The 27,600-nt window shown below is 48.7% G+C and overlaps 7 protein-coding genes across 16 annotated transcripts; 6 read left to right on the plus strand and 1 right to left on the minus strand.

Moving 5' to 3' along the window:
* Window positions 1-2,081: 2,081 nt before the first annotated feature.
* Window positions 2,082-7,641, plus strand: LOC131211773 (PDZ and LIM domain protein Zasp). Of its 6 annotated transcripts, none has more exons than XR_009156914.1 (9): window positions 2,082-2,347; window positions 2,890-3,041; window positions 3,129-3,365; window positions 3,465-3,726; window positions 3,821-4,271; window positions 4,514-4,743; window positions 5,722-5,972; window positions 6,396-6,454; window positions 6,802-6,897. XR_009156914.1 is itself a non-coding variant. In XM_058205379.1 (9 exons), the coding sequence occupies exons 1-9, from the start codon at window positions 2,246-2,248 to the stop codon at window positions 7,289-7,291; spliced, it is 1,854 nt and encodes a 617-aa protein (XP_058061362.1). In that variant the 5' UTR covers window positions 2,082-2,245; the 3' UTR covers window positions 7,292-7,641. The 6 variants fall into 6 exon arrangements, 5 of the variants coding, with proteins under 5 accessions (XP_058061362.1, XP_058061363.1, XP_058061361.1 ...); XM_058205379.1 differs by lacking the exon at window positions 6,396-6,454 and adding an exon at window positions 7,274-7,641 and having other exon boundaries at window positions 6,802-6,952; XM_058205380.1 differs by lacking the exon at window positions 6,396-6,454 and having other exon boundaries at window positions 3,821-3,947; window positions 4,053-4,271; window positions 6,802-7,641.
* A 1,354-nt stretch (window positions 7,642-8,995) lies between these two features.
* Window positions 8,996-10,748, plus strand: LOC131211775 (inner centromere protein-like). Of its 2 annotated transcripts, none has more exons than XM_058205383.1 (5): window positions 8,996-9,483; window positions 9,550-9,605; window positions 9,851-9,927; window positions 9,988-10,043; window positions 10,238-10,748. In XM_058205383.1, the coding sequence occupies exons 1-5, from the start codon at window positions 9,143-9,145 to the stop codon at window positions 10,641-10,643; spliced, it is 936 nt and encodes a 311-aa protein (XP_058061366.1). In that variant the 5' UTR covers window positions 8,996-9,142; the 3' UTR covers window positions 10,644-10,748. The 2 variants fall into 2 exon arrangements, with proteins under 2 accessions (XP_058061366.1, XP_058061368.1); XM_058205385.1 differs by having other exon boundaries at window positions 8,997-9,483; window positions 9,869-9,927.
* A 257-nt stretch (window positions 10,749-11,005) lies between these two features.
* Window positions 11,006-14,912, plus strand: LOC131209089 (PDZ and LIM domain protein 7-like). 3 transcript variants are annotated; one of them, XM_058202073.1, is made up of 5 exons: window positions 11,006-11,264; window positions 11,362-11,555; window positions 12,655-12,806; window positions 14,017-14,156; window positions 14,225-14,912. In XM_058202073.1, the coding sequence occupies exons 2-5, from the start codon at window positions 11,400-11,402 to the stop codon at window positions 14,641-14,643; spliced, it is 867 nt and encodes a 288-aa protein (XP_058058056.1). In that variant the 5' UTR covers window positions 11,006-11,264; window positions 11,362-11,399; the 3' UTR covers window positions 14,644-14,912. The 3 variants fall into 3 exon arrangements, with proteins under 3 accessions (XP_058058056.1, XP_058058058.1, XP_058058055.1); XM_058202075.1 differs by having other exon boundaries at window positions 11,008-11,264; window positions 11,437-11,555; XM_058202072.1 differs by lacking the exons at window positions 11,006-11,264; window positions 11,362-11,555 and having other exon boundaries at window positions 12,320-12,806.
* A 203-nt stretch (window positions 14,913-15,115) lies between these two features.
* Window positions 15,116-15,762, plus strand: LOC131207383 (uncharacterized). The gene is made up of 2 exons (XM_058199994.1): window positions 15,116-15,582; window positions 15,642-15,762. The coding sequence occupies exons 1-2, from the start codon at window positions 15,131-15,133 to the stop codon at window positions 15,760-15,762; spliced, it is 573 nt and encodes a 190-aa protein (XP_058055977.1). The 5' UTR covers window positions 15,116-15,130.
* A 280-nt stretch (window positions 15,763-16,042) lies between these two features.
* Window positions 16,043-16,598, plus strand: LOC131208674 (probable small nuclear ribonucleoprotein Sm D2). Its single transcript, XM_058201489.1, has 2 exons — window positions 16,043-16,140; window positions 16,199-16,598. Coding segments are annotated over exons 1-2 (360 nt in total). The 5' UTR covers window positions 16,043-16,138; the 3' UTR covers window positions 16,557-16,598.
* On the minus strand, window positions 16,596-17,668 carry LOC131208673 (proteasome subunit alpha type-6-like). Its single transcript, XM_058201488.1, has 2 exons — window positions 17,446-17,668; window positions 16,596-17,364 (listed from the first exon to the last, which is right to left on the minus strand). The coding sequence occupies exons 1-2, from the start codon at window positions 17,519-17,521 to the stop codon at window positions 16,700-16,702; spliced, it is 741 nt and encodes a 246-aa protein (XP_058057471.1). The 5' UTR covers window positions 17,522-17,668; the 3' UTR covers window positions 16,596-16,699.
* Window positions 17,669-21,267: 3,599 nt separating this feature from the next.
* Window positions 21,268-25,920, plus strand: LOC131209925 (battenin). 2 transcript variants are annotated; one of them, XM_058203085.1, is made up of 6 exons: window positions 21,268-21,767; window positions 22,534-22,546; window positions 24,613-24,703; window positions 24,788-24,946; window positions 25,060-25,414; window positions 25,479-25,920. In XM_058203085.1, exons 1-6 carry the CDS (start codon window positions 21,549-21,551, stop codon window positions 25,905-25,907), a joined length of 1,266 nt encoding a protein of 421 aa, XP_058059068.1. In that variant the 5' UTR covers window positions 21,268-21,548; the 3' UTR covers window positions 25,908-25,920. The 2 variants fall into 2 exon arrangements, with proteins under 2 accessions (XP_058059068.1, XP_058059067.1); XM_058203084.1 differs by lacking the exon at window positions 22,534-22,546 and having other exon boundaries at window positions 24,537-24,703.
* Window positions 25,921-27,600: the final 1,680 nt, after the last annotated feature.

The raw sequence follows: 27,600 nt of genomic DNA on the forward strand, positions 1-27,600 counted from the left end.
CCCACACGCGTACGCGGTGTGCGTTGGGGGGAGGGTGGTGATTCGATTAGCTCGACGATTGTTGTTTATTCCGTAATTGTTTTGTTTGACTGTTTTCGATATCGCGCAAGGCAGCCGGCTGCTTCCGGTAGGCGGTGGTCAGTAGTAGCGGCGGGCACCTGATCCGACGGCCTCATTTGGCTAGCCCGGTTCCGGTGGAGTGTTTAAATTTGCGACTGTTTGGCGATCGTTTGAAGTGTGGCCGCCAAAAGAGCGAGCTCAAATTTTTGCCACTGCACACACTACTCTTTGGCGTGATAAGCGCCAACGGACGGACACAAACATACACACGCGGACGTACGAGGGGAAAGAAGGGAAGAACACAGGATCGTGGAGAAAAAAACGTTAGCAAAATTAAAGATGCGATTGGACCCCGGCGAATGGTCTCCTCTTTCGTTCGCTCGTTCGCTCGTTCGCTCGTTCGCTCGTTCACTCGTGCACTCTTCCCGCGTAAACTCTCGTGCTCGACTGAACTCCAGCGCTCTCGGTACGACCGTTTGTCCCCCAACGACGACAACGGCAACGGGGTTCAAATTGGTTGCCTTCACTCACACTTGCTCACTCACTTCCGCCAGCTCGCGTAACCGCACGACAGCCGCACCAGTGTTGGTGGCCAGTGCTGAGGCACGGTTCACTCACCGACTGCATTCACCGTGAACGAGACTTTTGGCGGAATTTTTCAGCTCACTAACTTCACCTTCTTTTTACGGGGAAAGGCGGTTTCCTCATCGAAGCCGGCGTGGCATGAAGCTGACGACGAGTTGACTTTGTTTTAAACTGTCTTTTTCGACTGTCTGCCAGTTACCGTATTTTCGACACCTTATCGCTCGCGCCGATGTGCCGGGAAACAAAGAAGTGAACCATCCAAAATGGCCGATTCATTTGGCTGACAGGCGGTCACTCACGTTCGGTCACTTTTTGGCGCCTTTGTTCGGTTCGAGCTGGAAACCGGCGAGACAAAAATATTTCACCGCAGCACCGATCGACCGATAACGCGCGGAGCACTGTCCCCGGTCGGACGGCACATTTACTGTATACCCGGCGGATGCAGGACTAGAAGTGATCAGACGTCGAATACCGCACGTTGCAATCGCTGTGACTGTGATAAACTGTGAGCCGATAAAATTCATCGTACGAGAGGCCGATAGAATGGGCGTGAGTGTGCGTGAGGGCACCGATCTAACGCACCACCACTTATCCGTTTTGTTTGAAAACATTTTCGCTCCATCTCACTTCGCCGTGAGTGCCGTGCCGGTGTTAGAACGGGAAGCTAGATTGCGGCCGCTGTTCTACACGTGAACCGGGTAGGGCCGAAATGAATCCTTTCTTAATTCTTTTTTCCCTACAGTACCTGCCGGATTTTGGTGCGAATGGGCGGAGAACTTTTTGTCGATTACAGGATATTTACCCCATTCACGCATTAGGAGGTAGGAAAACATCGGAAATGATAAAACATTCTCAATATAAGAGGTAAAAAAAGGAAAATCGATCTAAACCACATTAACCGTGCTGAACGTTGGATTAAACTTCTGCCAATCTTTCAGGCCCATAGCACAATGCCAAAGGGAAAGGAAAACGCCAAAGGGAAAGGAAAGGGAAACATAAAGGAAACTGTTCACCACCATAAACGCTAACGAATGTTGAGAATTGATTAGCATTTGTTTGGTTTGATTTCTTTTTGATCAGTTGCATTGCTTGGGAACAACATACCTTCATTTTTAATGGCGCATATTTGTTTGTGGTTTCCTTCTCGTGGATCAAAGAAACAACAAATTAACTCTGCCTGAATTTGATGGTTCCCAAATTAACCAGCCCAATGTCTCGTGCAAGCTGTTAAGAATAGTTCCGTCCCGATCGGTCTAAGCGTGTAAACAGTTGCAACGGCTGGATGAAAATAAAAAGCATGGCATCGGGAAATGTGCCATGCGATCATATGATCGCAAAAAAAACGGTGAGAATGATTCACGAGTACCACGTGCAGGATCCCGACTTCGTGATCGCGACAATCGTGCAGCAGCTTCGACAGGGTCGCAGCAGCAGCTTTGCAATTCAGTTCCCTAGTAGTGGTCGGTTGAAGTGGTTCGCAATTCGAAAGCGCTCTCTTATCTTCGTCAGTCTGCGCCAGTGCTGAAAAGAGTGTTTTTTTTTTCAATTAGTGAGAATAGCTTCTGGTTGACCTTATCAGACGTGACCTTTACTCGCCGCAATGGTGCTGGATCTAAATTTCTCCCGTTACGATAACACCACTCCGTTCGGGTTCAAGCTGGTCGGTGGAGCCGATTTCGACGTTCCGCTGACGGTGGTTAAAGTGAGTTTTCAAATTCCACAAAAGCACACGTTTGAGTGTTCGAGCAAGTTTTGTCCAAGGACTGTTGCACTTTGAAATCGAGAAAAGTTGTGTCCTTCGAGTCCCTTCCACATTGCGTAACAGCGGATGTCGTTGTGTTACGCAATCGAATTAAACTTTCAAATTCGACCGTAAACGTGTTTAATATGAACATGGTTGGCACACAGGACCTGACTGTGACACGGTTTAGTAACATATTGGCAACCATCCGCAAAGTGGTTAATGAAGCTCGTTGAAGCTTGTGCGGTGGTCGATAACCGTTGCACCGATACCGTGTTAACCTAAAAACACGAAAACCAACTTGTGATCAACTAGATCGCTAATCGATTAAAGCGATGAAGAGAGGCACAGAAGGAGAGAGAGAGAGAGAGAGAGAGAGCGATAGTGTCGATAAAAATAGCCACCGAACAAACTCGAAATGTCAATCATTGAAAATGCTTTCTATTTGTTTTGGCTGCTTTCTTTTCTTCGGTTTCCACTTGCACTACCCATGGCTATGGCAGATCCTACCCGGAAGCATTGCCGAAGCGGTTGGCATGCGTATCGGGGACGTAGTGATGCGTATCAATGACATACCGACGGGTAACATGTCCTATTACGATGCGCACCAGCTGTTGGCCTGCGCCGGCAACCAATTCGTGCTCGGCATCTTAAGGTTAGTACACAGCAAGGTCCTGGCAACGTGAGCTTACCCCCGCACGACAAGTGTCCCTTTCAATCAACGCGATATCGGTTTCGCTAGGGCACGTGAGGTATCGTCGTCTCAGCGGTTGATCAAGGAGAAGACCCCGACGGGTGAGGTGGAGTACATCAACACCTCGCCGAAACCGTTCTGGACGCCGAACGCACCGCTGTTGGGTCAATCGCAGGAGGAGCGCGAGATCGACGAGCAGATCCCCGACGTTCCGATCACCGACGAGCAGATTGCCGAGATTCTGTCGGGTGAAGCCGAAGTGCTGAAGCAGCACAACATTATCGGGTAGGTGGCAGGCCCGGTGGGCGCCATTCGCCGTTCAACATCAACATCGGTTACGCAGTTTGGCTGATTGCTCTCTTTACCATAATTTCCGTCCATCAGGGTGAACTTCAACAAAATGATCCCAACGTCGGGAGTTTTCAAGCAGAGCGAAGTCTTCAAAACACTCAACAGCGAGCTGGTTCAGGCGGATGAGGAAGACAAAAAGTGGACCACCTTCCTGCAGAAGCCACAACGCCCGGCCCCGAAGACGCCGGACGAGAAGAAGCTCGAACGGAACCCACCGACCGAGCGCTACCAGGTACGAATCGTAAAGCAACCGAAACCGAAAATTGCTCCAGACTACAAGCCACCCCAATCGCCGGTAAGTTCGATAGTGCAAAAGGTGCGATACTAAGGCTACACGCGGTGCGCAAAGAGAATTCCGGCTGAGAGTTTGCTATGCAAATCCGATGCAGGAACCCGAACCGGAACCGGAACCGATACCGATGTACGACGAGTATCTGAGCGAACGCCAGGAGGCCGAAGTCGAGACGATCAAGACGTTCGTCGAGGAAACGATCGATCTGGGTGAACCGAAAACAGGTAACCTCGATAACCCCGGTTCCAGCCCATCCCTCTACTACGTCTGCTCCGATGGTGTCCACTGTGGTGAAGAAGACGAGAATGCTAACGCCACTTCCAATCCAGGTGACGGAGAGGGAGGCGCACAGCCCGCCTCCGGAAGCCCCAGCGAAGAAGAACCGTCGGAAGAGTTCCGCGAACAGCTGCAGAATGTGCAAAAGCAACTGGAGGCGCTATCTGCGCTCCCGAACACGATTCAGGCTACTATAGCCGCGTTGACCGAACAGCTGGCCATGCTGGCCGCTCCGAAAAGGAAGTCCAAGTCCATTTCACCTCGCCCGGAAGGTATACTATGTTGTGTTTGACTCTAGGATCATCCCCCACCTTGGTGCTCGGCTGTTCGGTGCTCATGCATACCACCGTACCACACCTACCATTGAAAACCTGAAAACGACATGTACATTGACCACAAGGCCAAGGACGCGTGTCCTTTGTGCGAAGGCCCCGCACACCCATAAACAGCACACAGTACACCAACACCCCGACAGCGAGTGCATAATGCAGTGAAAGTGTTTACATTCTTACAGAAGCAGAGCCAACAGCGGCCGATGATGGCGAACAGTCGGCAGAGGCCATAGTGCCCGAAGTGTCCGAAACGTTCGAGGTGACCGAGTTCACCCGGGCGGACAGCAGCAACGCTGAGCAGTCCTCATCGGTCGACGAAGGCGAACACATCCAGTATACGGCGGAAGAGCTTGAGCAGCTACAGAAAAGGATGAAGGAACACGATATCGAGTGGACCAATAACAACGATAAGGTTAGTTAGTGCCACCTTTTGCCGAATGCGCCGAACGCTGCCTGGCCGGAACTGCACAAATAGGGACGGCTCTATTGCTATCGTTGATCCAGTGGTGCCCCCCATTCCGCCCAAGCTGTCTACCTGCCAATACTGTCCAATGTGTTTGATCGCAGTGTTTCGAACCCCTTTTTTCTCGATTTCATCTCTTCTTACCAACCGTGCCTATGCATATCCTTGATGGATTGGGAACTGGCGATTAATACTATTGCTAACCTGCGTACACGCATACCACACTCGGACACCTTGCTACCGCACAACACGGGAACCACACGAAAGAAGCCAAAATACCAGACGATCGACTGGGCGATCGTGTCCCAGCGCTGTCGATTGTACGTTGCCGAAGAGGAGGAAGTTGAATACATTACACTGCCATTGCGCATCTCGCTCACGATCGACGGCGGGGAGGAATCGGTAGAGCAACTTCCGCAGCCACCACTAGCAGATGAAACCGCACTGCTGTCGGGGCAGGCTTAAAGCAGGCCGACCTGGCAGCACTTTACACCCGAACACGAAATACGAAACAGTACCAGCGCTATATGCTGCATTCCAGAGCCAAACTCTCCACGAAGACATGCAACTGTGTGCTAACACTAGTGCTCATCGAACGTAGCCCAATAGGAGTGGAATAAACGTGCCTTACACTATCGAACCTGGTGCCTGCTTGTAGTCTCTAAGCTTTCGGCAGGCTCGAAGGAGCTTCCATGTTTTCTGTCTTTTTCTGGATCGACCGCTTCCAAGGACTCAATCATCGCGTAAAGGATGAAGAGTTTATTAGAACGGGTGTAATGTACATTTTTTAACCGACCTAATTATTTTCTTTTCCACTATAAACTTTCCTTGATCCGTCTGCCGTACCGTGGGCACTTTTGCCAATCTGATCTTCCACCGTGTTGACGCGTGGGTCCCTCACTCGGTTGGCGGTCTCGATCTCCACAGGATTCCGATAGCTCCAGCCAGAACCATCTGAGCGGAGACATTAGAACCGCTGTGCAAGACGAGCTCAAGCTGCAGGTGGTGAAAAAGAAGAAGAAGGCCACCAGTGCCTTCGGCCCATTGACACCGCAGGAGCGGCCCATCTACTTGCCCGGAGGGCGCAAATGGCGCACGGCCAAGGATGCGTTTAACGAGCAGTTCATCGCCGAAGTGATCAGCTCTCAGGCGGAACTGATCCAAGGCACAACGTTGGGGTAATTGTCGTTTTTTTTCTAGCTTGTCCTCAGCGTCCGCATCATCGCCGGATCTTTCGCCCGATCCTTTCACACCGCACACTCTCATGGGTGACGTTCATTCGTCGATCATTGTTTTCTTCTTCTTTTGTAGTATCTCCTACGAAAGTCCTCATCTGGGTTACGACGACAGGTAACCGGTTATTGTTTCATGTCACTTGATTCATGTCGCTCGGTGTTGCACTGTGCCTTGCCAACTGTTAGCTAAACTATTACTATCCCATGCAATTGTTACTAATTTGGATTCGATTCGTTACAAGCCGTTTGAATGTCACTGCAGTTCAGATAGAGCCGAGAAAGTTCAGAGCCATTCGCAATGCACTAATAATCAAATCATCTATGCACTAAGTATCATCTTGTCTAACAGCACCTTCTATGTTTTAGGTAAAGTTCTGGAACTACTACTGGTCGGATGGCAAGGACAAATCACCGCACGTCTATAGGTACGTAGCACATCATCATCCATGTTACGACTCCGGTAGATCACGGCAGGGTATGGCACTATCATCTCATCTTCATTTTGTGCATATTCTCTCTCTATCTCTGTATGTTTCGTTCAAAGAACGTCGAACAAAGCGAAGAAATTCTCCAACTGTGAACTGTTGGTGGAAAAGTTTGAAAGTGAGCTTTTCAAGTAACGCACCTGATGTTCGCGGGCGTAAGTAGAACAGAGTTTAAAGTGTTCCGAATGTTTGTACTTCTGTGGCATTTCATTTCTGTTACGTTGGTTTGGACTGCGCACTCTGCCATACCGTGCTACAGTTTCCGGTTTTCTCTTCCAACCTTACAGGGTGAACTTTCTCAAGTACCAGAAACCGGAAAAAGACCTAAGCTTTATTCGGAACAGCGACGTCTACAAGCTGGTACACGATATGGATCCCCCGAAGAGCGGTATCGAGCTGCGCCCGGAGATGGTGGTGGCCGAAGAAGATGTGCGAAAGGTAATGAAGGACGAAACCATTTTCCAGCCTCGCAAGGCGAAGGTTTTCCTCTACCAAAATTAGTATACCCTGAGCTTTTGGACTTTTCCTGCGATTCCTGCGTTGCCGACTGGTTCAATTTCGCCTTTCTGATTCCTCGTTTTTTCATCGGCCATCGTTTCTTCCCTGCGACGTCGTGCAACAACTCGGACCACTCGTCGATAAATTTTCCCTCGCCGTTCCGGCCGTTGTTGTCGTCCCATCATCATCTAACCGGATATTGGCACCTCATCAACGATACTAATTCCACAAATGGCTGCAATTCCGGCTCGGTCACTGTAGTGTGCATCACCGTGCTGAAGAGGTTCCCAGCCCCTAGACCTTCCCGTTCCCGATTTCCTTCTCCCAAAGAGCAATTTCGTATTGATTAAGTTTCCTACGCTTCTATGAAGGACATTACTTCTTTTCTTTACTATTATTTCTTAAACTCAGCTGTGAGAAAGGACAAATGGTGAGGGCCCTACAATAATCATTTAACAGTTTGCGAGTTTTGCGCTTCTGCTCATCCGGCTATCACGATCATAGGTTTTCTCTGTTTTCATCGTCTTCTGTTACTGTATCGATCATCGCTTAGTTATCCTTCGTTAGCGAGTAACTATAATAGACTGGTACTGCTGTGTAAATAAGTGAAATAAAAATAAAACTGCGGACGGTTGTTGGTGTCGACTTAATATTAACCGAATCTGTTAAGAAGGAATGGGATGGCTCGTTCGGCATGTGTCTAAAGCTGGTGGTGTGATCTTTGCGTTGGCCATCGGAAGAGGAACGATTTGGTGTTGGCAGATGGCCCGATTGGGACAAAGAAATAGACGTATCAAGAGCATTCTTTTTGATAACCTTTGTGGAACATTGTACAACTGTTGTTGATCGAATACACAATGCAAAGTGTACCGCACTCCTTGAACCCTAATGTATTTCAAACCGGAAATGGCCAGAAATGTATTCTAAACCGGAACGGCCTCGCATTATTTACCATAAGTTGATGAGATTTTTATAGAGCTTGACATTGGAATGAGAAGTTTAATAAAATAATAATTCGACAGAATGCACATTAGTAAAATGTTTACTGGTACCTTTGGAAACTCATGGTTATATTATGGCAAAATACAATAAATACAAATACTTTACTGAACTGAACTTTGTTTGCTGAACTTTATTGAGCCAAAATATGAGAGCGTGGCTCTTGGCGTAACAGCTTTAATAATTTTCGGGCAGCAGCGGTAATTCTCTTAATGCAATTTTGAATTTTGGAATTGGACTAGAATGACCGACATCAATTTTGTTTCAGAACTAAAACAATTCTTGTGACAATCTTGAATGAGTTCCAAACGAGAAAGAAACCTGCGAGGCACTGAAAAATAAGATGCAAACCTAACTAATGCCATAAATCTTCAGTTAACCTTTTGATCTAGTCTTTTGAAGCTCAAAGTTGCTTGTGGCGCTAGTCTTAACACTCTACTTCAAATGACGCGTTAACCTTACTCCAAATGTTCGATTGAAGGATCGCTTGCGAAATACTGACGCCACGATTGCACTTTGTAGCATCGCAGATTGCAGACCTTGTCAAAGGACTCTGCCGGTCATTGGCATGAGAAGGAAGCGTGCTAGCGGTTTGGCGAGGCACCCATGTAGCGATAGAATGGAACCGGTACCGGAAAGACTACGATCAGTAGTCAAACGTACGCTTGTAGATGACATCGGAAGCCCGCTAATAATAGCTAAACCGATGGCAGCGAAATCGCCAACCGATCGTGGGCGCGATTGATGAATCGGAAATGAATTAAAAATACTTTGATGACATGTCAGCGGCACTAGCCACGACTCTTATCGCGATGATATTCGTTCCTCGGACCGAACCGTTCAGATCGGATCCGCTTTCGGTTAGATAATGACAATGGCTTGGCAAGCGACTCATCGGAAATGGATTTCGTAAGGAATCGTCGGATACCCGATCCGACGATCGAGGATCGTGTTCGATGACATTGAGAGGCAGGCAATTTAATGCAGAACTACGAATTTGTTTGAAGCAAAGCCACTCGAACAGCGGTACCCGAGTGTAGCATTCTCGTTTGCGTTTTCTAGTGTTTTCGTCTGCGGTGTGCACCTATTGCCACTTACCGTCCGGTCCAACTACAGCCAAACAGCAACAACATGGATGTCCCAGTAGATGCAATGGAGATGGCGCTGCCTCCGATAGAGTCGTTCAAGAACTGCGAATACCATGTGCGTGTTTCGGGCACGACGGAACTCGATCGCCGTGTTATGTCATTTGTGGATAACCTGTGGGGATTCGAGGTAACCGGTGGCGTGGACCAGTTCGAGCCGTTGACAGTGATTTCGGTGAAACGCGAAGGTTTAGCCCGACGGGCTGGGATTCGAGTGAACGATATCATCACCAAGATCAATGAAACGCACGCCGATAAGCTGACCCTAGCGCAGGCACAGGAACTGATTGCTGAATCTGGGCGAACGGTGAAAATATTCGTCAGCGGGTAAGTTTGTTAGGAACTCGGTGTACCAGGATAGCACTAATCCTTCGGGCTGGCTTCCATTCGCAGGGAAGTAGAGGAGGACAGCGAAGACGAGATGACGGTCGACTTTTGGTTCAAACCTTGTAAGTACTGGCCTCCTTCAACCACTCCGGCCACCGGCACCATAATGATCGCACTTCCATAGCATCAAGCATCTATGACACGATCACGGCGACGGGACCTAGGCCAAAGGCGGACCGGCACAAATTTGCACCTTCTCCTCCCAATACTCTGTCCATCCACAAACAATCATCCCGTCAATGTCCTATCCCATCCCGTTTCCCCATGCGCGGCTGAGGAATAGTCACTACCCCCCTCGTTGATCAAGATGGTTTCTTTTTCTCAGTGGGTGATGCCGATCGGGCCATGCTAGATTGGGAAGCTCGGTTGCGCGCCAACCGAAACGTAAGTTTTCGCACGGAAAACCCGAAGGCGCCACCGAATAATAATCGCTTTTTCTTTCAGCCGGGCAAATGGAATGGTTTGTGGCCGTGGAATGATCGTAGAAAGTGTGTGTACAAGTAAGTGTGGGGTGCGGAGGTTCGATCCTGCTTCTCTGTAACGCAAGCCACCACCTTCCTGGTGTTACAGTGGCATGCGGATTGCTGTCATTTAGGCGTTTTCATTTGAACGATCATCGGATCGTCATCGTATTTTTTTTGTATGTGCGTTACAATTTTCATTATTATTCATTACTTTTGATTCGTTGCATTAGGGAGTCTAACTGCTACCTGGTTCCGAGCGTATCGGAAGAAAAGCGCGAACGAGAAATGAAACTACGGGCAACCGAGGACCAGTACGAGAAGCATTTGCAGCGTGAACGCGAGGAAGCGGAAAAGAAGGCCGAAGAGCAGCGCAAAATCGATGAGGCACGCCGCGAGGAAGAAGAACGCCGCGCTGAAGAGGATCGTTTCCTTACGGCGTTCGAGGAGGAACAGAAGAAGCGCCAGGAGCAAGAGGCTGCCCCAAGGCTGCAGAGCGAAGCAATCGAGCCGGAGCAAGTGCCGGCGGATGCTGACGCAGACCGGTACATCGATGAACTGATGGAACAGGAAAAGGACCTCGGCGAAGTCAGTACGGATATGATTGAACCGGACGACAGCGGCACAGGTGAGGTGTGAGTTGTGCCGTGCCGTAACGTTGGCGAGGTGATAAAATAAGTCTTAAGAATCGTTTACTGGCATATTTTAAAAATGCGCTCCAATCGCAATAAAACTTCAAACTTTTTCCACAAAAAAAATGTTTCCACCGTTCTGGCGGCCAGAAAGAAAAGCCACGATGCAGGACTCCCCGAGTGCATTGGTCTCGCGATATTTGTAGTGCATTCCAACGGAAAACCCAGCACCGACTCCGCACCCGATTGGACCGAGTCGTTCGGAACGAGTCGCCGAGGACGGTACGAGTCAATGCTAGTGCTTCGGCAGTGCGCTGCATCTGACGAGTCCGACTCACTAAAATTATCTCATAGGCAGACAGACTCTGCTGTCTTACCGGAGTGGAGCTCTCATGAGTCCGTGCTGTAGGTGCAGTCGCGGTAGCATCGTCGTGAGTGATTGATCATTTTATTGATCCAAACACAGTGCCAACGCAGTCACGCCAAAAGCACTTCTTCCGGTGCATCCTCTCTCTGGAACACTCGCAGTGTAGTGTGCATTCGTGTGAAATTCCAGAACTGTAGAACGCAGGCTGATTGTGAGGTGATCATTTGCTCGAAAGTAGGCCACGAATACGTAATCATTTGTGTGAGTAGTACGGGGATCGAGACCGAGGCGATCGAGGCGACCGAGGACTACGACTACTGGGCTGATACGTTTTGCCGCCATTGACCGCTATCCACAGAAACACAGCATCATCGCCAGCCATAATCGATCGCTAGTATGCCCGAGTTTGTGATTGAGAAACGCAATATTCCAGTGCTGACCGTTTCGTCGCGGGATGGTACCGTCGGCACGGGTCCCGAGAATGGCGAAAACCCCCTAGGATTCCGCATCACAGGTGGCGCTGACTTCGAAATGCCGGTCACGGTGTTCCAGGTGAGGATGGACGATGGACCAGGTTAGTGATGTAGTAGCCGGGAGTAGCAGATCGCGGCGACGGCAGTAAGCCTGTACCGATCAAAAGTACCTAGTGAAGATTTCAGTCGTCGACCGAGGCGGCGAGATGAGATTTGGTGGTGGTGTGGCGCCCCGGATCTAAAATAGATCTAGAGATGCGTCGAATCTATGTTAACAGCTCCTCGTTCGCTGAACTCGAACACGGCTTACCGACCAGTGCGCTCGGCTCGTCGCGATTGTTGCGGTCCGTTCACTGGTCGCGGCCGCAAACATAACCTAGCTTTCGGGCAGACGAATTGGCTTATGGGCGGCGTGACGCCCGACGCGACGACCTGCGCACTGTCGACGGATCCGTCGTCGATCGGGTCATGCGCATATCTGACCAACCGTAACTTTGTTGTGCTGCAGATAGTGTGCTCGTTGTTATACACACCCTGCCGGGCCGCCGGAATTATCGACGTCACAGGATGAAGATGTTTCGAAATTTGGCCGAATCTCACGAAAGATGATCTACCGCGATCGACAATGCCGCTCTCCGTGTTCGAAGCTCTGGGATCTCTCGCCACTCTAGAGAGTCACACAGAACTAAGACATGTATCCGTTGTAAAGTATATACGAAAATCGAGACAATACGACTAAAATCTCGACACGCGTAGAACAAAAACTTTTAGCCCTTTGGATCACGAAACCGAAAATCGAGAGAAATCGAGAAATTTGTGGCCGTCGGTGATGTGGCCTCGTCCGTTGGGTCAGTGTTACGTTGACTATCCTGTTGGAAACAACGGTTTCGAGCCAACAATTGTTTCATATTTTAAACTCGAAAGACTAAACCGACTAGCTACTAGAAGATCGCTTATTAACCGCGAGTGATTGAGACAGTCAGAGCCTCAGGATGGCACTGGACGAACCGAAGCTGGCCGGTGACCAACAGCCGGTCCAGAATGGCGATAGCCAAATTAAGCGTGACGATGCTCCCGACTACTACAAACGACCCAAGTTCAAGCGGAACATCATCCCGTTCGAAACGGACGATCTGTCGGTGCGAGTAATCCGGGAACGTTTTCTCATCCCGGATCAGGTGTCTGAGGGCAGCCCGGCACAGAAAGCCGGCCTCCAACTGGGCGACCAGGTCCTGAAGATCAACGGGGCCGACGCGTCGGCCATGCGCCTCGCCACGGCCCAATCCGTCATCAAGCAGGCCGGCGAACAGCTGCAGATGATCGTCGCAAAGTAAGCATTTCGCGATATGTGTTCCCTTTATTATTCTTGAAATCCTAATCCACGGCACAGTACCAACACTAGCGTACTGTCCGGGGTGAGCAGTGAAAATTTACCCCGTGCGGAGCCCATCTGGTCGTCAATCTGGCGTTTCAAGATGGCCCGCCCGTGACGGCTAGAGTAATCAGTCTAGGCTGATAAAAATAACCGGAAATTTTCGTGAAAATCTCGAGATCAGTCCGATCGCCGAATGTGTTTGTGCGCACGGCAAATCTCTCGCCAAAGCCCTGTGGCCTGTGCCTTGGTGGTGGCAATCAGGGTGGATTTCAAAACTTTGCCCTAAATGCCCTACTTATCACCGGGAATATCGTTGTTACAATTGGGTCACCAATTTCGTGTCTAGGATTACAGTTGCAAGGACATTCAATCGAAAACAGTAAACAGCCACATGATTAGCCTATGGTGGGATTGAAGCCTGGCGCACGTGAAATCTTTGTTTTTTGGCATTGTGCACTTCTTAATGGCGATTTTTAGCTCTCAACAGGTTGGACGCCTTTCTGTCCATCACATGTCATCTGTTGGCATAACGGATCGTTATACGTCCTTTTACCCAATCGAACGTAGTTTCTTAGAAACCCATTGCACCACGGTTCAGGTCAATTCGTTCGGTGAACTTGTCTTGAGAGGATATCTTTCCAACAGAAATAACTCTTTGTTTTTTACTTTCGTTTACAAATATCATCGCACGGGAAACGAACCAGCAGGTTTACATTAACAATCGGCACAGACTCGGTCTCTTATCGGTGTTCGTCGGTCAAGCTTGTATTTCTGACCCGTGTTGACGTTGTGCCGATGGGCCTGCTTCTTGTAGTTCTATTTTGATCGCGTTTTTTTTTCTCTGCCAAACCACGACGAGTGCCGCCATTGAGTTCGCCGGTTTTTTTTTATTTTATCCAACGGGTTGCATACGGGATTGGTAACTGCGACGCAAAAACGTGTCCTTACCCTGGTGTAATGCATGCATTGTTATGCTAATATGTTTACGTAATGCTGTCTGTGTGTGCAATTTTGATGAAAATCATTTCTAACATAAATACACCCCAGTCTGTTCCTCCAGGTTTAAAAAAACTTCTTAAAACTAAAAACAAAACAAAAAATAGACAAAATGATTAAATTTAATGTGAAATATGAGAGCTGCATATAACTGTGTACGTACTTTCAGAGACAACGAGGAAAACCGCAAAGCCGAAGAACAGGGAAAACCGAAGGAAACGACGGAGGTTAAGTTCATAGGTAACGAGCAGGAGCCAGAAGCCGATGTCACTAACAAACCTGCCCCAAAACCCAAAACCGACGATCGTGGTATGTGCTAATGTGGTTTCCTCAGTCCGATTGTCTCTAACTAATGTGCATTGCTTCAACGCATCCAGAGAACTGGACCCAGCCGCCGGAGCGTAAAGTGTGGCACCCGATCGTTTGGCAGCAACCACCGCCGCCGATCCCACCGGACCTGTACGGCAAGGATGCTCCTCATCAGCAGCTGATCGCCAACATTCGCCGGCTGCTCACAGAAACGCGCTCCAAACCGCAGGAGCAGCTAAGACACATCGAACGCATGATGCTGTCGCTGCCGACGGGCTCCCGGCGAGAAGAGGACGAAGAGGAGGAACCTAAGCCGGTTCCAAAGCCAAAGAAGAAGAAGAAGGCAAAGACGGCTCGCAAAGGGGCCACCGCACCTCGACCGCGCCTGGACAGCGAAGGGTCGGAGGATGGCTCCGTATCGGAAGCGTCGTCTGCGATTGCCCACCCGGCGGAACCTATTCCGGAAGAAGTGACTGCCGACGCCTGAGTGCAGCGCGCTCGGAGCCCAGCAGCTCAGGAAGCGGCCAACCCAATGTTGTAGGCTAAACATTATAACTTTTGTTTAAATAATGTGACCCGCTTTACATAGCGGCCACTGATTATTTTAGACGTAAATAACCGACCAAATCAGTTTTTATTTTGACGCGATTGCATAGGCAATGCGACAGCTGACGTAGTTAGTGTATTGAATGAAACGAAAATGAATTGTTAAATCCTGTTGTTTCTTTGCTCAATGTACTTAACCTCGAAATGTTCCATCGTTGAATAAAATCGTTTCTTTTTCATATTTGGAAGATTTTGGCTGTGTCGAGGGGTGGTTTGAGTATTTACCTGTTGTTTTCTCATTGCCAGTCCCGCTTAACAGTCGGCGAACGAGTTTCGATTCGGTATCCTCGCGTGATCATCGGTCCGTGTCCTGTGAATCGTGCGAGTCGAGCATCAGTGTCCAGGCCGTGGAACAACAGCTTCGCCAAATGCAGCAGCAGTTGAACGAAATCAGTGTGATTCCGATGCAAATTCATGCCACACTCAGTTTTCTCACCAAAACACTTTCAAAGTTTGCTCCCCCCGAGTTGCAAATGGAACTCCCGGAAGCTCTACGATCCTCGACGACACTATCGAACGATGAAGTGCGGGAAACCAATGACCCAATCAACTTACAGCGACTTGACGAAGAGGATGAATCGACTCAGAATGACCCAGACGAAGAATTTGCAATCACCCTGGAAAGCTTGTTTGACGAATCCGAGGTCTTGGAATCGTTGCCGGCACGAAATGGAGTTGAGGACGACAACCGATCCGATCAGGAGGAGGATACAGAGCCAGAAATGAGTGAAGAGGAGCGATTGCGAATTGAGAAATTGGAGCGTGTCATCAAACTGCAAAAATCATGGCCTTGGAGCCAGACGGAGAAACCCATTCATAAGTAAAACGCACGGTATTGGACGAAAGGCAAAACTAGTCTAATGAGACATATTTTTTCAGACGATCCAACTGCCACTTGGTACCCAGCATCGCGCTGGAACGGTCAAAAATCAAACAATTCCCGGACAGGGAAGCGTTACCGTTCTACAAACACGCCGTTCTGCAACGCGCTGGACATTGAAACAGCACCAATTCGTAAAAGAATTGACACACTTGTTTCGATATTTTTGGAAACCGATATTATTTTGATGAAATAAATTTTGAATTAAATTAACCCTAATAAATTATTTTTTATATAAATACTTTGCCCTCATATTACTAAGAATAAGATAATAATTTATGTGATGTCAAGTCATATTGCCATTCGTCCAACGGCCAAATTGAATAACACTTTTAATCACCACCAGGGTGGTGAGTTTGAAATATTAGCACTTGTAAGGTTCTATTTCGCAGCCGTCATCCGGAAGGACAAATGTCATTTTTCGCTTAGCGTCCAGCATCGTTTTGTGCCGCTGTGAAGTGCGCTTTTATTCGCATATTTTTCCTCTCTTTACAAAATGTAAATATTGTCCACATATTATGTTATCTTTAGCATTAACATTTCGTTTCCTCGACAGGGCTATGGCGAAACCAAAGTCTGAACTGACGCCGGAGGAGCTGGCCAGACAAGAAGAAGAAGAGTTCAATACCGGCCCGCTATCCGTACTAACCCAGTCGGTTAAAAACAATACCCAGGTCCTGATCAACTGCCGTAACAATAAGAAATTGTTGGGACGCGTGAAAGCTTTCGATCGACACTGCAACATGGTGTTGGAAAACGTGAAGGAAATGTGGACCGAGATACCACGCACCGGCAAAGGGAAGAAAAAAGTGAAGCCCGTTAACAAGGACCGTTTTATCTCGAAGATGTTCCTGCGCGGTGATTCGGTCATCCTTGTCCTGCGTAACCCTCAGGCCACTGCCGCCGGCAAGTGAAACCAGATTTCGGCGCCCCAATAAACTAGCGTAAGGAACTTCGTACAATTCTTGTTTATTTCGCGAATGTGTAATAATGCTTGTGGAGTGAAAGAAACCCTGCAACCGACCAAAGAAAGCCCACGGAAAAGGCAGTGCGTTGCTTAGTCCTTCTCGGCGATCGCCGTGAGGTGTACTTCGATTTCCTCCTCCGTTAGGGTGCGGAATTCCGGCTTGTCCTTCGTCACCAGGCCAATTTCAATTTCCGAGGGCTTGAAGTCGACGGCCAGTACCGTCGATAGGCAGGTGATTGCGAGTTGAATCGATTCTTCCTCGCCGTAGTCAGCCTTCCGTTTGAGTTTCTTTTCCAGATAGCTGTTGGCCTCAGTCTGCTTCACACCAACTGAGATCGCTCGGTATCCGCAGTAGTATCCGGCCGGATCGGTCTTGTAGACGACGGGTCCGTGCTCCGGATCGTAAGCAATCATCACAATGCTGCAACCGAGCGGACGCATTTCGGCATTTTGGGTGTACACCTGCGATATGTCCGCCATTCGACGGCACAGTACATCGACCGGAATCTCGTATCCGTACTTGTACAGCCAGTTGGCCGCTTCATAGCGGGCACGCTGGACCTGCGACTTGCTGTCTGCTATGCGTCCGGTCATGACACAACCGATCTCACGGGTAATGCGATAGAGATGCGTAACCGTGGTGGGATCGATCAGCTTGTCCGGGATCTTCTTCTGCGTGGCCACAACTGCCACATCTTTACCCTTCAGTGCGATCGAAGTCAGGCCCTCCTGATTGATTGCTTTGAAAGCGTACTCTATTGTGTGTGATTGGAGGAAAATGGAATATAAGATTAACAATCTCAATCCTGTTTGGGGTGCAGTATTCCCTTACGCACCGACTTGGTAAAGACGTCCCTCCGGCGAGAAGATCGTAATGTGACGATCGAATCCGGCACTACTTCCGCGCGACATTTCGATTAACGTGCAGTTTCCGCAAAAGAACAATCGGAAAACTCCACTGATTTTTTGTCTACGGAGCGGATTCACAAATGCAATTGGCCACCGACGGTACACGGATATGTGGGGTTAGACGGCGATGATTTTGTTGTTTTCAGCGGCTCGCGCTGTCAACGAAAGGTGAAAGTCATTTTGACGTCGGCTGCGACTTTGACTATCCGAAACGATTGGCTATAGTGTCGAGTTCATTACTTTCAGCGGATGTCAGCGTTTTTCGTGATTACGAAATTCAAAACGGTTGTGCGAAGTATCATGTTTTACTCTCGATTGCTATCGAGCATCGGGCAAAAACTTATGTTGTAATGCACAATGCAGAAAACATTTAAATTATAAACATTGCACAGGAATTGCTGTATTGAAAAGATGTATACTTTATAGCAGAAACAAAAACGAGACAACAGTTTGCATCATTTCTGTTATTTTAGCCTCAAAGTAGTGTTGATATAACAAATGAGAGTTGTCTCGTCTGTTTTTTCAGTGACTTTAATGAGATTATACAAGTTAATATATAACACTATATCAACAACTGCTTCCCTGATATTTCTTCAATTGTCTTATTGAAATAATATCATATCATTTGTAAAAATGTAGACTAGATGGAAAGGTAGCTGTTACTGCAGGCTTTCGTTTTCAACAGCTTCCTGCAGTAACCACTAAGCGCCATATTTACTCCGAAGGCATATGCTTCTGCTTAATTGGATTACTTCAAACTAACTATATCGGCATTGCGGTATTAAGGGGTTTTCGGTACAAAACTGAGCCTAGACCGTTATCGAAGAGCCCACGAACCTACGTGATTGGGTAGAGTTCATTGGAGGTGCATCCTAGGGCTGTCTATATCTCATCATTAAAAATGCATGGTAAGCGTCATGGCGAATGGCACTACATGCCACAGCATCTCCTTTGGTCCCATTGCACGTGCCTCAGCCGATCTGAACAAAACTCTGGGCCCCGGAAAAAACCAGCCACCACGAGTGTTATGAATTTCGACTACAGCCATCCATATTTAACATTCACACCCGGATATTACTATTAGACGAACCAAATATCATCTATTTTACGGCGGTACGCAGAGACACGGAACATATCATAATAGAGTTGCATGTAAGAGTTGCTCAATTATTTATCTCCCTGGTCTGTGCCTTCCAGTGGCAGAACTTCGGGGGTTTTGGGGTGAATAGGCCCTCAGGGAAAATATGGTTCATTTTCAATTACCATTAGATGGAAGCCCCGCAGTCTGGGCTGACTTTTTGCGATTGGATTCTGCATACGTTATCCGGACTCACTTTGCACTGAAAACCGGACCCGGCGTATCCTACACTTTGCGATTAACCGGGGTACTAGTTTTATGGTAAACCATAATTATGACAAGAGACCAACAAACCTATCGCTCGCTGCGATGCCGAAGCCTGATATCCGGAAATCCGGAAAAATGATACTGACATTCGGGGTTCGAGCGTGGACATGGAAAAGGGGAATCCAGGAAAAGTGTTATTTGTCTCCTGGCTGACTGTGACGTACAGCAGCTGGGATTGCTATGAACATGGCCGACAAGAGACACTTGGGATGGAATGAGTGATGCGACTGGTTCGTTCTGTCGAGGGACGTTTTTTCCAACTTTTCTCCCACGCAAATAAACCCGGAAGGCCACGGTGTGCTAAAAATATACACGCCACACAAAGTTTGCACCACTCAGTTGTAACGAGGCGGAAGCGGCCAACCGGCGAGCGCCGGCTCAGGTCGGAGCAACGAGAGGCGGGAAGAATAGCATAAAAAGTTTTTAGTACCACCATAGTTGGACCGTTTCGAAGGAGTCGACCGCTGCCAGTAATCGGAAGCGAAGGACCACACACTCGTGCCGATCCTGTAGCGGCGTAGTTGAGTATTGAAAATGGGAGAAATTCCGCAGCGGAAGGGCCTCCAATCAGAAAACAATATTCTTGTTAAGAAGATTGCAGCTGATGCAGATGCAACCCAAGCGTCTGGAGGAGCCTTCGCTGTAGACGTCCTTCAATGTTCCTCGTAGGCACGGCACTTCATGTGGCATTTGAATGGACGTTGGGGGAGCGTTGGTTTGCGAATGTGACGACGAACAAAAAACTTATGCCTCACCGCATTCCGCGAAGCAAACGAGTGCAAAACAGCACAAAATGGGTGGAATGTGAGCAACAGAAAGAAGGATCGCCGTACCGACTGCCATTCCGTTCTTACGTGGCACTATGGCCAACCGCGGGACGGTCCTGTCGTAGGAGAGTGGGGAAAGTTTTGCATACTTTTCCCGTACATGTTGGTAAGACGGTGCGAAGCCCCTGCAGGAGAATGTCTGCACGTACGCGCGGTCGACAGGACGGACTGCCGAGAGTTCCTGCGAAGCCACCGATCCTGCGAAATGGAACTTGTGGACCATTATCGCTTCCTTGCGTCAACGGCTCGCCGGTCGCTACCGGAAGCGTCTGGAAGTATGGAGTGTGCATCGCTGGCGGAGATTGTTGTAGCCGCGAACACCGGCGAACGAAGAAGACGATCAAATTAATTAATTGCCATCTCGACGGCCACTTTAAGCACGCACAATACTTGCGAACAAATCAACACTGGTTAATAAACATGTGTTTGCCTTTTCCTTTATGATCGATCACCACCCTGGACGGTGGAAGTAACTTGTTGAACAACTACGCACCAGGATAAGGGCCCTACTTAGTACTTTTGTACCACTTTTGCCCGTGGAGCGGATTCAATGGGACACTAATAGTAAATCAGGGGGATGGAAATATTTCCTATCTCGTTCCTGTATAAGACCATGAAGTCTTGTTATGCGTAGACGGTTATATGAAATGAAAGCTGCCCAACCCAATTTATATGTTATCTTAACGTACGTATATGATTAAATCCGTATATCTTCCGAGAATTGGTCACAAGTACTACATTGTGATGTAAAGCAATTGGATCCTTGAAAAACGAATTGAATGTATGATGACGGATACGTTACAAATAATATTGCCTTTCTGAACGTTATTATTAGATTCCTTTCAGGATGATACTGAATTAAATTAATTAATAATTTAATGTTTCAATCGAATTCAAAAACTTTAAAATAAACCAATATTGCTGCTACTTCGGAACCGACATTTCAAATCTGCTGACGTGTTCTGCACTCTTCCGAGAAGGATGTAGAGACTTCTTCATGTCCAGAAATGATTCTTATTGTGAATCAATAATCAATGCCCTCAGGGTATTTCGAATACGGGTACACCGAACTTTATCGTTAAGGTTTTGTCATTTCCTAAGATATTAATTGCACAATTTTCATCTTTCTGCCTTAATTCTACCCCAACCAACGCCAGAGTTACTGCTGCAGCTTTCGAATCTTTTGGGACGATTGCTTCCGATCTTCCCTTTAATAGGTTTGGTTCGGAAGCGCCGTAACCGTAACCATAAGTCGGCGAACGTAACCCATAATCATCGGTGCCTCGGGACCGCATCCAGAGCACATTTCGATAACTGTGCCAAACCGGGCCACTATAATCGGGTGCCAAACAGCTGCGCCCTGCGTTGTTGGCCAATCAACCCCACTCGAGTGGCTATCGGACCATCCGTCCACTGACCCGTTCCCGGCGGCGCGAGCCTCTGTGAGTTGATAGCGCCGATCGCGGAGCGCTGCTCGGCAAGTGCGTTAGTCAGTTCGCTGCGTTCGGAGCGAGAGGATCGCCCCATACTCGAACCTCGTCGCGAACTCGCTGTCGACCTTCGGAGTGCCACCGTTGTTCGAACGATCACAACTCCGGGGTCAGTGTTGTGTGGGGCATGTTGATAAAGTACACATCCAGAGAGCACGTTGGCACCAGCACCGGGGAATGTGTGGTTTGCGTGGAAGTTGCTGCAAGCCTAGAACATAGCGAAAGACGACTACGTGGCACACTGCGCAGTAGCTGATAGTGCACCGAAAAGCCAACAGAACGGCGGCGAAAGTAGAGTATACTGGAAAATGGGTGACTCGGGCGAGAGTGTCTCACCTTCGGTGATTCCGCTGACCGACGGCGATGCCGACGATGCACCGCCGAAAGACAAAGGCCTGTGGCGAGATCTGGTTGCCTATTGGATATTGGGTTTGTGCAACAACTACGGCTACGTGGTGATGCTGACGGCCGCACACGACATTCTGAAGGACCTGGAGGAGGGTGACGATCACGCCAAAAGTGCACTGGTGAGTGGAGTGAAAGCGACGAAACACTCTTTTAGCACGCGGCACGTGCTGACGCGTAGCGATCTGCGATCGTAGTGGTGTTGTTGTTGAAACGAAGTAGCTTTGTTTGGGATTTCTCGCCATTCGTCGCGGTGATCACCGGGGCGTGTAGTGGTGCGATCTGCTGTTGTTGTTGATCGATGAGCGAGGGCGGGGGATTCCATGGCTCACTCGTGAACTACTTTGGGGGGCAGCACTCGAGGGTCGATCGACCGTGATTTCTACCAGTGACTAAAGCTGGCGCGTCACGTGGTAGCTCTTCTGCCTTGGCGCTGCCATTTATGACACCGTGGACAAGCCTTTGAATGATTGATTAGGCCCACTCTTGGCGGCCAATGGCGCGGGCCTTGGGAACCCGATAAGCTTTGCACGGACCATAACAATACACAGACCTTCGCTTCGGAAGGGGCTCGCGTGGTCTGCTGTCTGCCCCAGACCTGTACGGTTGATAGTTTATCAGCCGCCGAGTCGTACAAGATAAAACGCTAACGGGATGTGAATTCAAAGTGATCCGCGTTATCGTACGACTGTCAGCAATCAATGAACGGCAACTATCTAAACAATCCAGCCTTTCCGTTATGGTTAGACGATTGTGTTGTTGTTCGAAATTGATGAGATTGCTTCAAAGTAATTTATCGCTTCCCGGTAATTCAGCAACAGAAGAGCGCTATAAAAGTGGCGGTTGAATAGGTTTTAAGTGTCTGGTTACCAGGCCCGTACCAGGCAGGGGAACAACTGCCTATAGTGCCACCTCTTTCGTTGCAAGTTGACAGAAGTGAGCGTTAAGATAAAATGTAGCCACGTTAATCTGCTGCCATATTTTAAATACAATACAAAGCTCAACAGTTGAGTCGAGTTAGCGGTTCGTCATTAAAATGGAATGCCCATGTTACGCAAAGAGTCACAGACATTGATGTTTGTTAAAAGCATCCGAGCGTAGCAGAGGATGCGATGGCAAACTCGGCTCGGATGTCATCTTACAGGTATTGACGGGTCGGCTTAGCACTTCTCGATATCCGGTTTCATAGATACATATACCTTATTACTTAAATTTTCAAGTTAATAATGTAACGGCTGTTTCGGGAAGCACTCGACGAAAACACCTGGAACCATCCATCTAACGATTTGTTGAAAGATACAATCAAAGTTTTCACTTTGATCTGTGATTGTATTCATGAATTGATTGTCTTAAAGAAAAACGAAACAAGAATAAACAATCTCAACTGGAGAAATCGACTACTAGTTTGAGTTTCTTCATGGGGATTCAAATGCCTTCGTTACTGTCTCACCTGTTGCTATCAGCGCATAGACGCATGTTCCGTTTATTTAAGCTTACGCTGAAACGAAATAAACCTTTATCTTGTGGAGAAAATAAGCGATTGCATATCAATTCCCACAACGAGTTTTTCTGAGAAATTCGCGTTCCTCGAAATGTATGCATCGATGGGAACTAAAAGTTTCTATGCTTTTTGTTCTAAGTTACTCTTTCAATTTGTCGATCAGGCTATATTGACCTTTGACTCTATTTATGCAATGAATTAACAAATAAACAATGCTCTAGGATTATTGGGTGAACATGCTCTAATCATTGGACGCCATCATGCTCCTGGTTGGCCGTTGGTCCATCCATTATGCTAATGATTTAATTTTAATATATTATTTTCCTACCGCTACAGAACAAAACACGGCCAGTGGCAGTGAAATTACTTGGGTTGAACATAGTTCTATTACTCAACTAAAAACCACTTCTGCCCTTTGCAACTGACAAAATAAACGCTTCCCCTTTGTGTCGGCCAAATCTGGACCATTTGTAAAAAAGTGGACCCTTTGAATGGAGCTTGTTGAATAGCAGTGTGTGGTTGAGTTGCTGTGTGATCTCCCGTTGGACGCCACCGTTCGGCAGTTTGCGGAAAAGTAATGTAAAGCGCACCGGCCAGACCATTAGTTATGGTGAAGCTATGCTCGGGATATTGCGATGGCAGTTGGCGCCGGTGGTCAGCGGCGTCGGGGCGCACCAAAAAGCGAAAGAACAATATACGGACCGTGGAAAGCGAAAAGCCGGTACCTGCGAACTGGTATGGCCCGTGGCGCTATTTTTCTCACTGGCCCTAGTTGGGCGCCACTTATGAACTGCACTTGATGCACTACTTGCCACCGTCCGAGCCCGTAAGCATATTTTACATCGCAAAAAGCTAACCCGGCATAACCGTAATGAATAGAGCCCGAGCCCGAGTCCTGCAGCCCGGCTAGGTTCGTTAGATGGCGGCCCTCACAAACTGTTCTAAGTGTCCAAATAATGGCACTCTCCACGAACTAAAGTACCCGGTACCGGTGCTGGTAACGGAAATGAATATTAAAATAGCGCAATTTCAAGTGTATGGGATGTGTATGCTCCAGCTGCATTTTATATTAGTAGCAGTTTTCCCTTTCAAACGTTGGTCGGTCTCACCAACTTGAGCCTTGCTGTCTCAGGCCTTGGCCTTGTCTCACCAACTTGTTTAAACCCTCGTGTGCGGGCTCTTCATACTTAAAACCTAAAAAATTCTGAGAATTTTTATATTTCTTTCGTCGAGCTTATGTTTCGGGGCTCTTGAATTTCGGACCCTGAATGCTGTGCACGATTGCTCCAGTAATGGAGCTATTCTCGAGTAAAATTACAGCTTAATTTGTGTTTCAATTTAAAGGCGGCACACATTCACCCCCTTCTTACGCTTTGCTTTTTCGCCACAGAATGCATTCAGTGTACACAACACGACGACGGCCCGCTCGGACGACGTCACGTACGGATACGAAACGCGGCCCTGCAACAAGCTATCGACCGGCGCAATTCTGCTGGCGGACATCCTGCCAGCGTTGGCTGTCAAATCAATTGCATCGTTCTTCCCGCTGGCCAAGCAGTAAGCACCTCGTTCGGGCCATGCCTGGCGGGCCCTGGCTAAAGCATCGTGGCGTGGCGTAACGCTTTTTTTCTCCATCCACAGTATACGGATATTCCTGTGTGTCGTTGCGGCGGCGGCCGGGTTCCTGCTAACGGCATTTGCCACCGTCCAGTGGGTCCTGTTCCTGGGCGTGATATCGACATCGTTCTCCTCCGGTCTCGGCGAAGCCACATTCCTGGCGTATGCAACGTACTTCAACAAGTCAGTACCCCGACGGCGGCCCTTTTATTAGGTTTTAATGAGTCCATGTAATGTGTGTGACCTCGTCCGCCTGACTGGCGGCCGTGGTTTTCTTTTGCCGGCACCCCGGATAGGAACGTCATTTCAACGTGGTCCTCCGGCACGGGTGGCGCAGGAATTGCCGGATCACTCTCGTACACCGGGCTCACCGAGCTCGGGCTGACGCCAAAGACTACCATTCTCATTATGCTGGTCGTGCCGGCCCTCGAAGCGGTGGCATTTTGGGTGTTGCTGCGCCACAAAGACACAAGCAAACCGGCCCTGCCGGAGGAAGCGGAGGGCAAGGAAATCGACTACAGCACGCTGCCAGAAGAGGAACGCCCGCTGGAGAACTGGAGTCAGCGATTGCGCTACATTCCATCGCTGTTCATCTACATGATCCCACTGATTTTGGTGTACCTTCTGGAGTACTTTATCAATCAGGGCTTGGTGAGAAACGGTCGTACGGTGGAACTTTCAGTAGAACTCATTTGAACTGATCTTCTGCCCATAGTTCGAGCTGCTCTACTTCCCCGGCATCTGGCTGTCGCAATCGGGACAGTACCGTTGGTATCAGGTGATCTACCAGATCGGTGTGTTCATATCGCGATCGTCGGTCAACCTCATCCAGTTCCGGCACGTGTGGATCATGGCGGTGCTGCAGTTCGTTAACGTGGTGTACTTCACCTTCGAGGCGGTTTACTTCTTCACACCATCGATCTGGATCATCTTCGTGCTCATTCTCTGGGAGGGACTGCTTGGCGGTGGCGGCTATGTGAACACCTTCTATCGCCTGCAGACGGAGGTGCCCGCTGCCCGCCGCGAGTACGCCATGATGGTGACGTCCATCTCGGACTCGGTCGGCATTGCGCTGGCCGGTGTTGCTGCCATACCGTCACACAATGCAATCTGTGATCTGCCGGTGCCCGATCGGTTATTGTAGTCGCTAAACGAATCATGAGTCAGTAAATTTGAACAACAGATTTGCTCGATCAAAAGTTATTGTACAGTGATTAAACTAATCTAAGTTATTGTTTTCCTGTGACTCCGAAACCCTCAACAACGAGAAACAAACGGTAAGGGTAAGCAAGTGAACTTTCTGACGGCATGTGATGAATTTTAATTACGTTTCAATTTTCCAGATGAAATGCAAACCCCTGCCATTGACAGGCCCGCAGGGTTTATCCTACATCCTTGCTCCTCGTTCGATTACACAACCGAAAATTTTAAGGCCCCACCATCAACACACTGTTTGAGGTGTACCACCACCGTCGGGTTTCGACAAGGTACCACCGAAACCGCACCGCAGGCCCCCGAAGCAACCCGAGCCCTTGCCGTGGCAAATGAACCGGCAACATCCTTCGGGGCCGCCGGCCGACCAAGGTAGCAAACTTTTATCACCCCACAAAAACCAATCACACACCAGTCCCGTGCAGGAACCGTCATTGATTTGACCGTTTGATAGTTCCGGGACCGTCAGTGTGTGGTGAGTTGAGCGAGCTAAATTATGCAAACATGTTTTTATCAGTTTTATAAACTATCGCTCCCAACTATCGTCCCAGAGACCGTGGCTAAGAACCGGTCGGATGCGATGCGGTCACACTCACCTGAAAGTTGGGCTTGAGTCAGTGCGAGGAGTTTATCGACGGATGAGCATAAGGGGCGACAAACAAGGGGATCGCCCGAACCACACGGTGGAGAGGAGAAAAAACAATTCTGCCTTTATTCTCCAAATGTCTGGCCAGAGGGCGTTGCGGAATGGCCGTTCCCCAGGTCGGATGCTGGGCTGGCCTTCTGCTGTGGCCCGCATCCGGTGCTTCAGAAACCTAGTCCGGGCCCTTCCGGCGATGGCCGTTGTCACCGGATGTAATGCAATTTACATAGTTTCATGTTTACCATTTGCATATTTTCGGCCGCAAACATGTATGGCTTCGCCATGGGCACATCTGGTGCAGCGAAGCGCTTGAGCGGTAAGCTGTTTGCCAAAGGACTTTGGCGTTCCGGTGCCGGTGGCTCTCGTGTGTCTAGAACCTCTATGAAGTCGGTAGGCCGGAAGATTAACACCTTCATCTGTGGTGGCCATCGGCCCATCGGCATACTGGTTATGGCCGGCCCGGCGCAATCTTTGCCTTTGGCAAAAGTCTTGATATCGTAACTGTTCGACTCGTTTGCCTTCTGGCTTTTTATTGAATCTATATTTACCTCAAGCGACCGTATCGCGGGCCGGGCGGGCCACGAAGCGTGACAATGCTTTTCTCCGGCCCGATAATAACGCCAACACATGTTTCTTGTGGCATTGAATTGAATTGGCTCCACCGAAAGTTTGGACCAACCCACACACCACCCGAGTGAGAAACAAATTGTCACCCATTTTAAAGTGGAGGTTTTTGTTTCTTGGAAAAGTTTCAAATTTTCATGCCAATTCGCGCCACGTTCGCAACCCAACGCGGTTATTGTGAATCGAGTTAGCTTTCGAAACGCGACGCTAATTGACGTGTGGGGCTTTGTTGGGTGGCACACATGCTCGAGGGGTTTGTATTTGTGTGCGAGGCCACACTCGATTGTTCACGCATTTAATCCACGCGCCTGTCATCAATAATCACATCGCGAACCCGGCCGCCCATGTGCGCGCCGTC

This window comes from Anopheles bellator, chromosome 2 (assembly GCF_943735745.2).
Source record: "Anopheles bellator chromosome 2, idAnoBellAS_SP24_06.2, whole genome shotgun sequence".
Lineage (NCBI taxonomy): Eukaryota > Metazoa > Arthropoda > Insecta > Diptera > Culicidae > Anopheles > Anopheles bellator.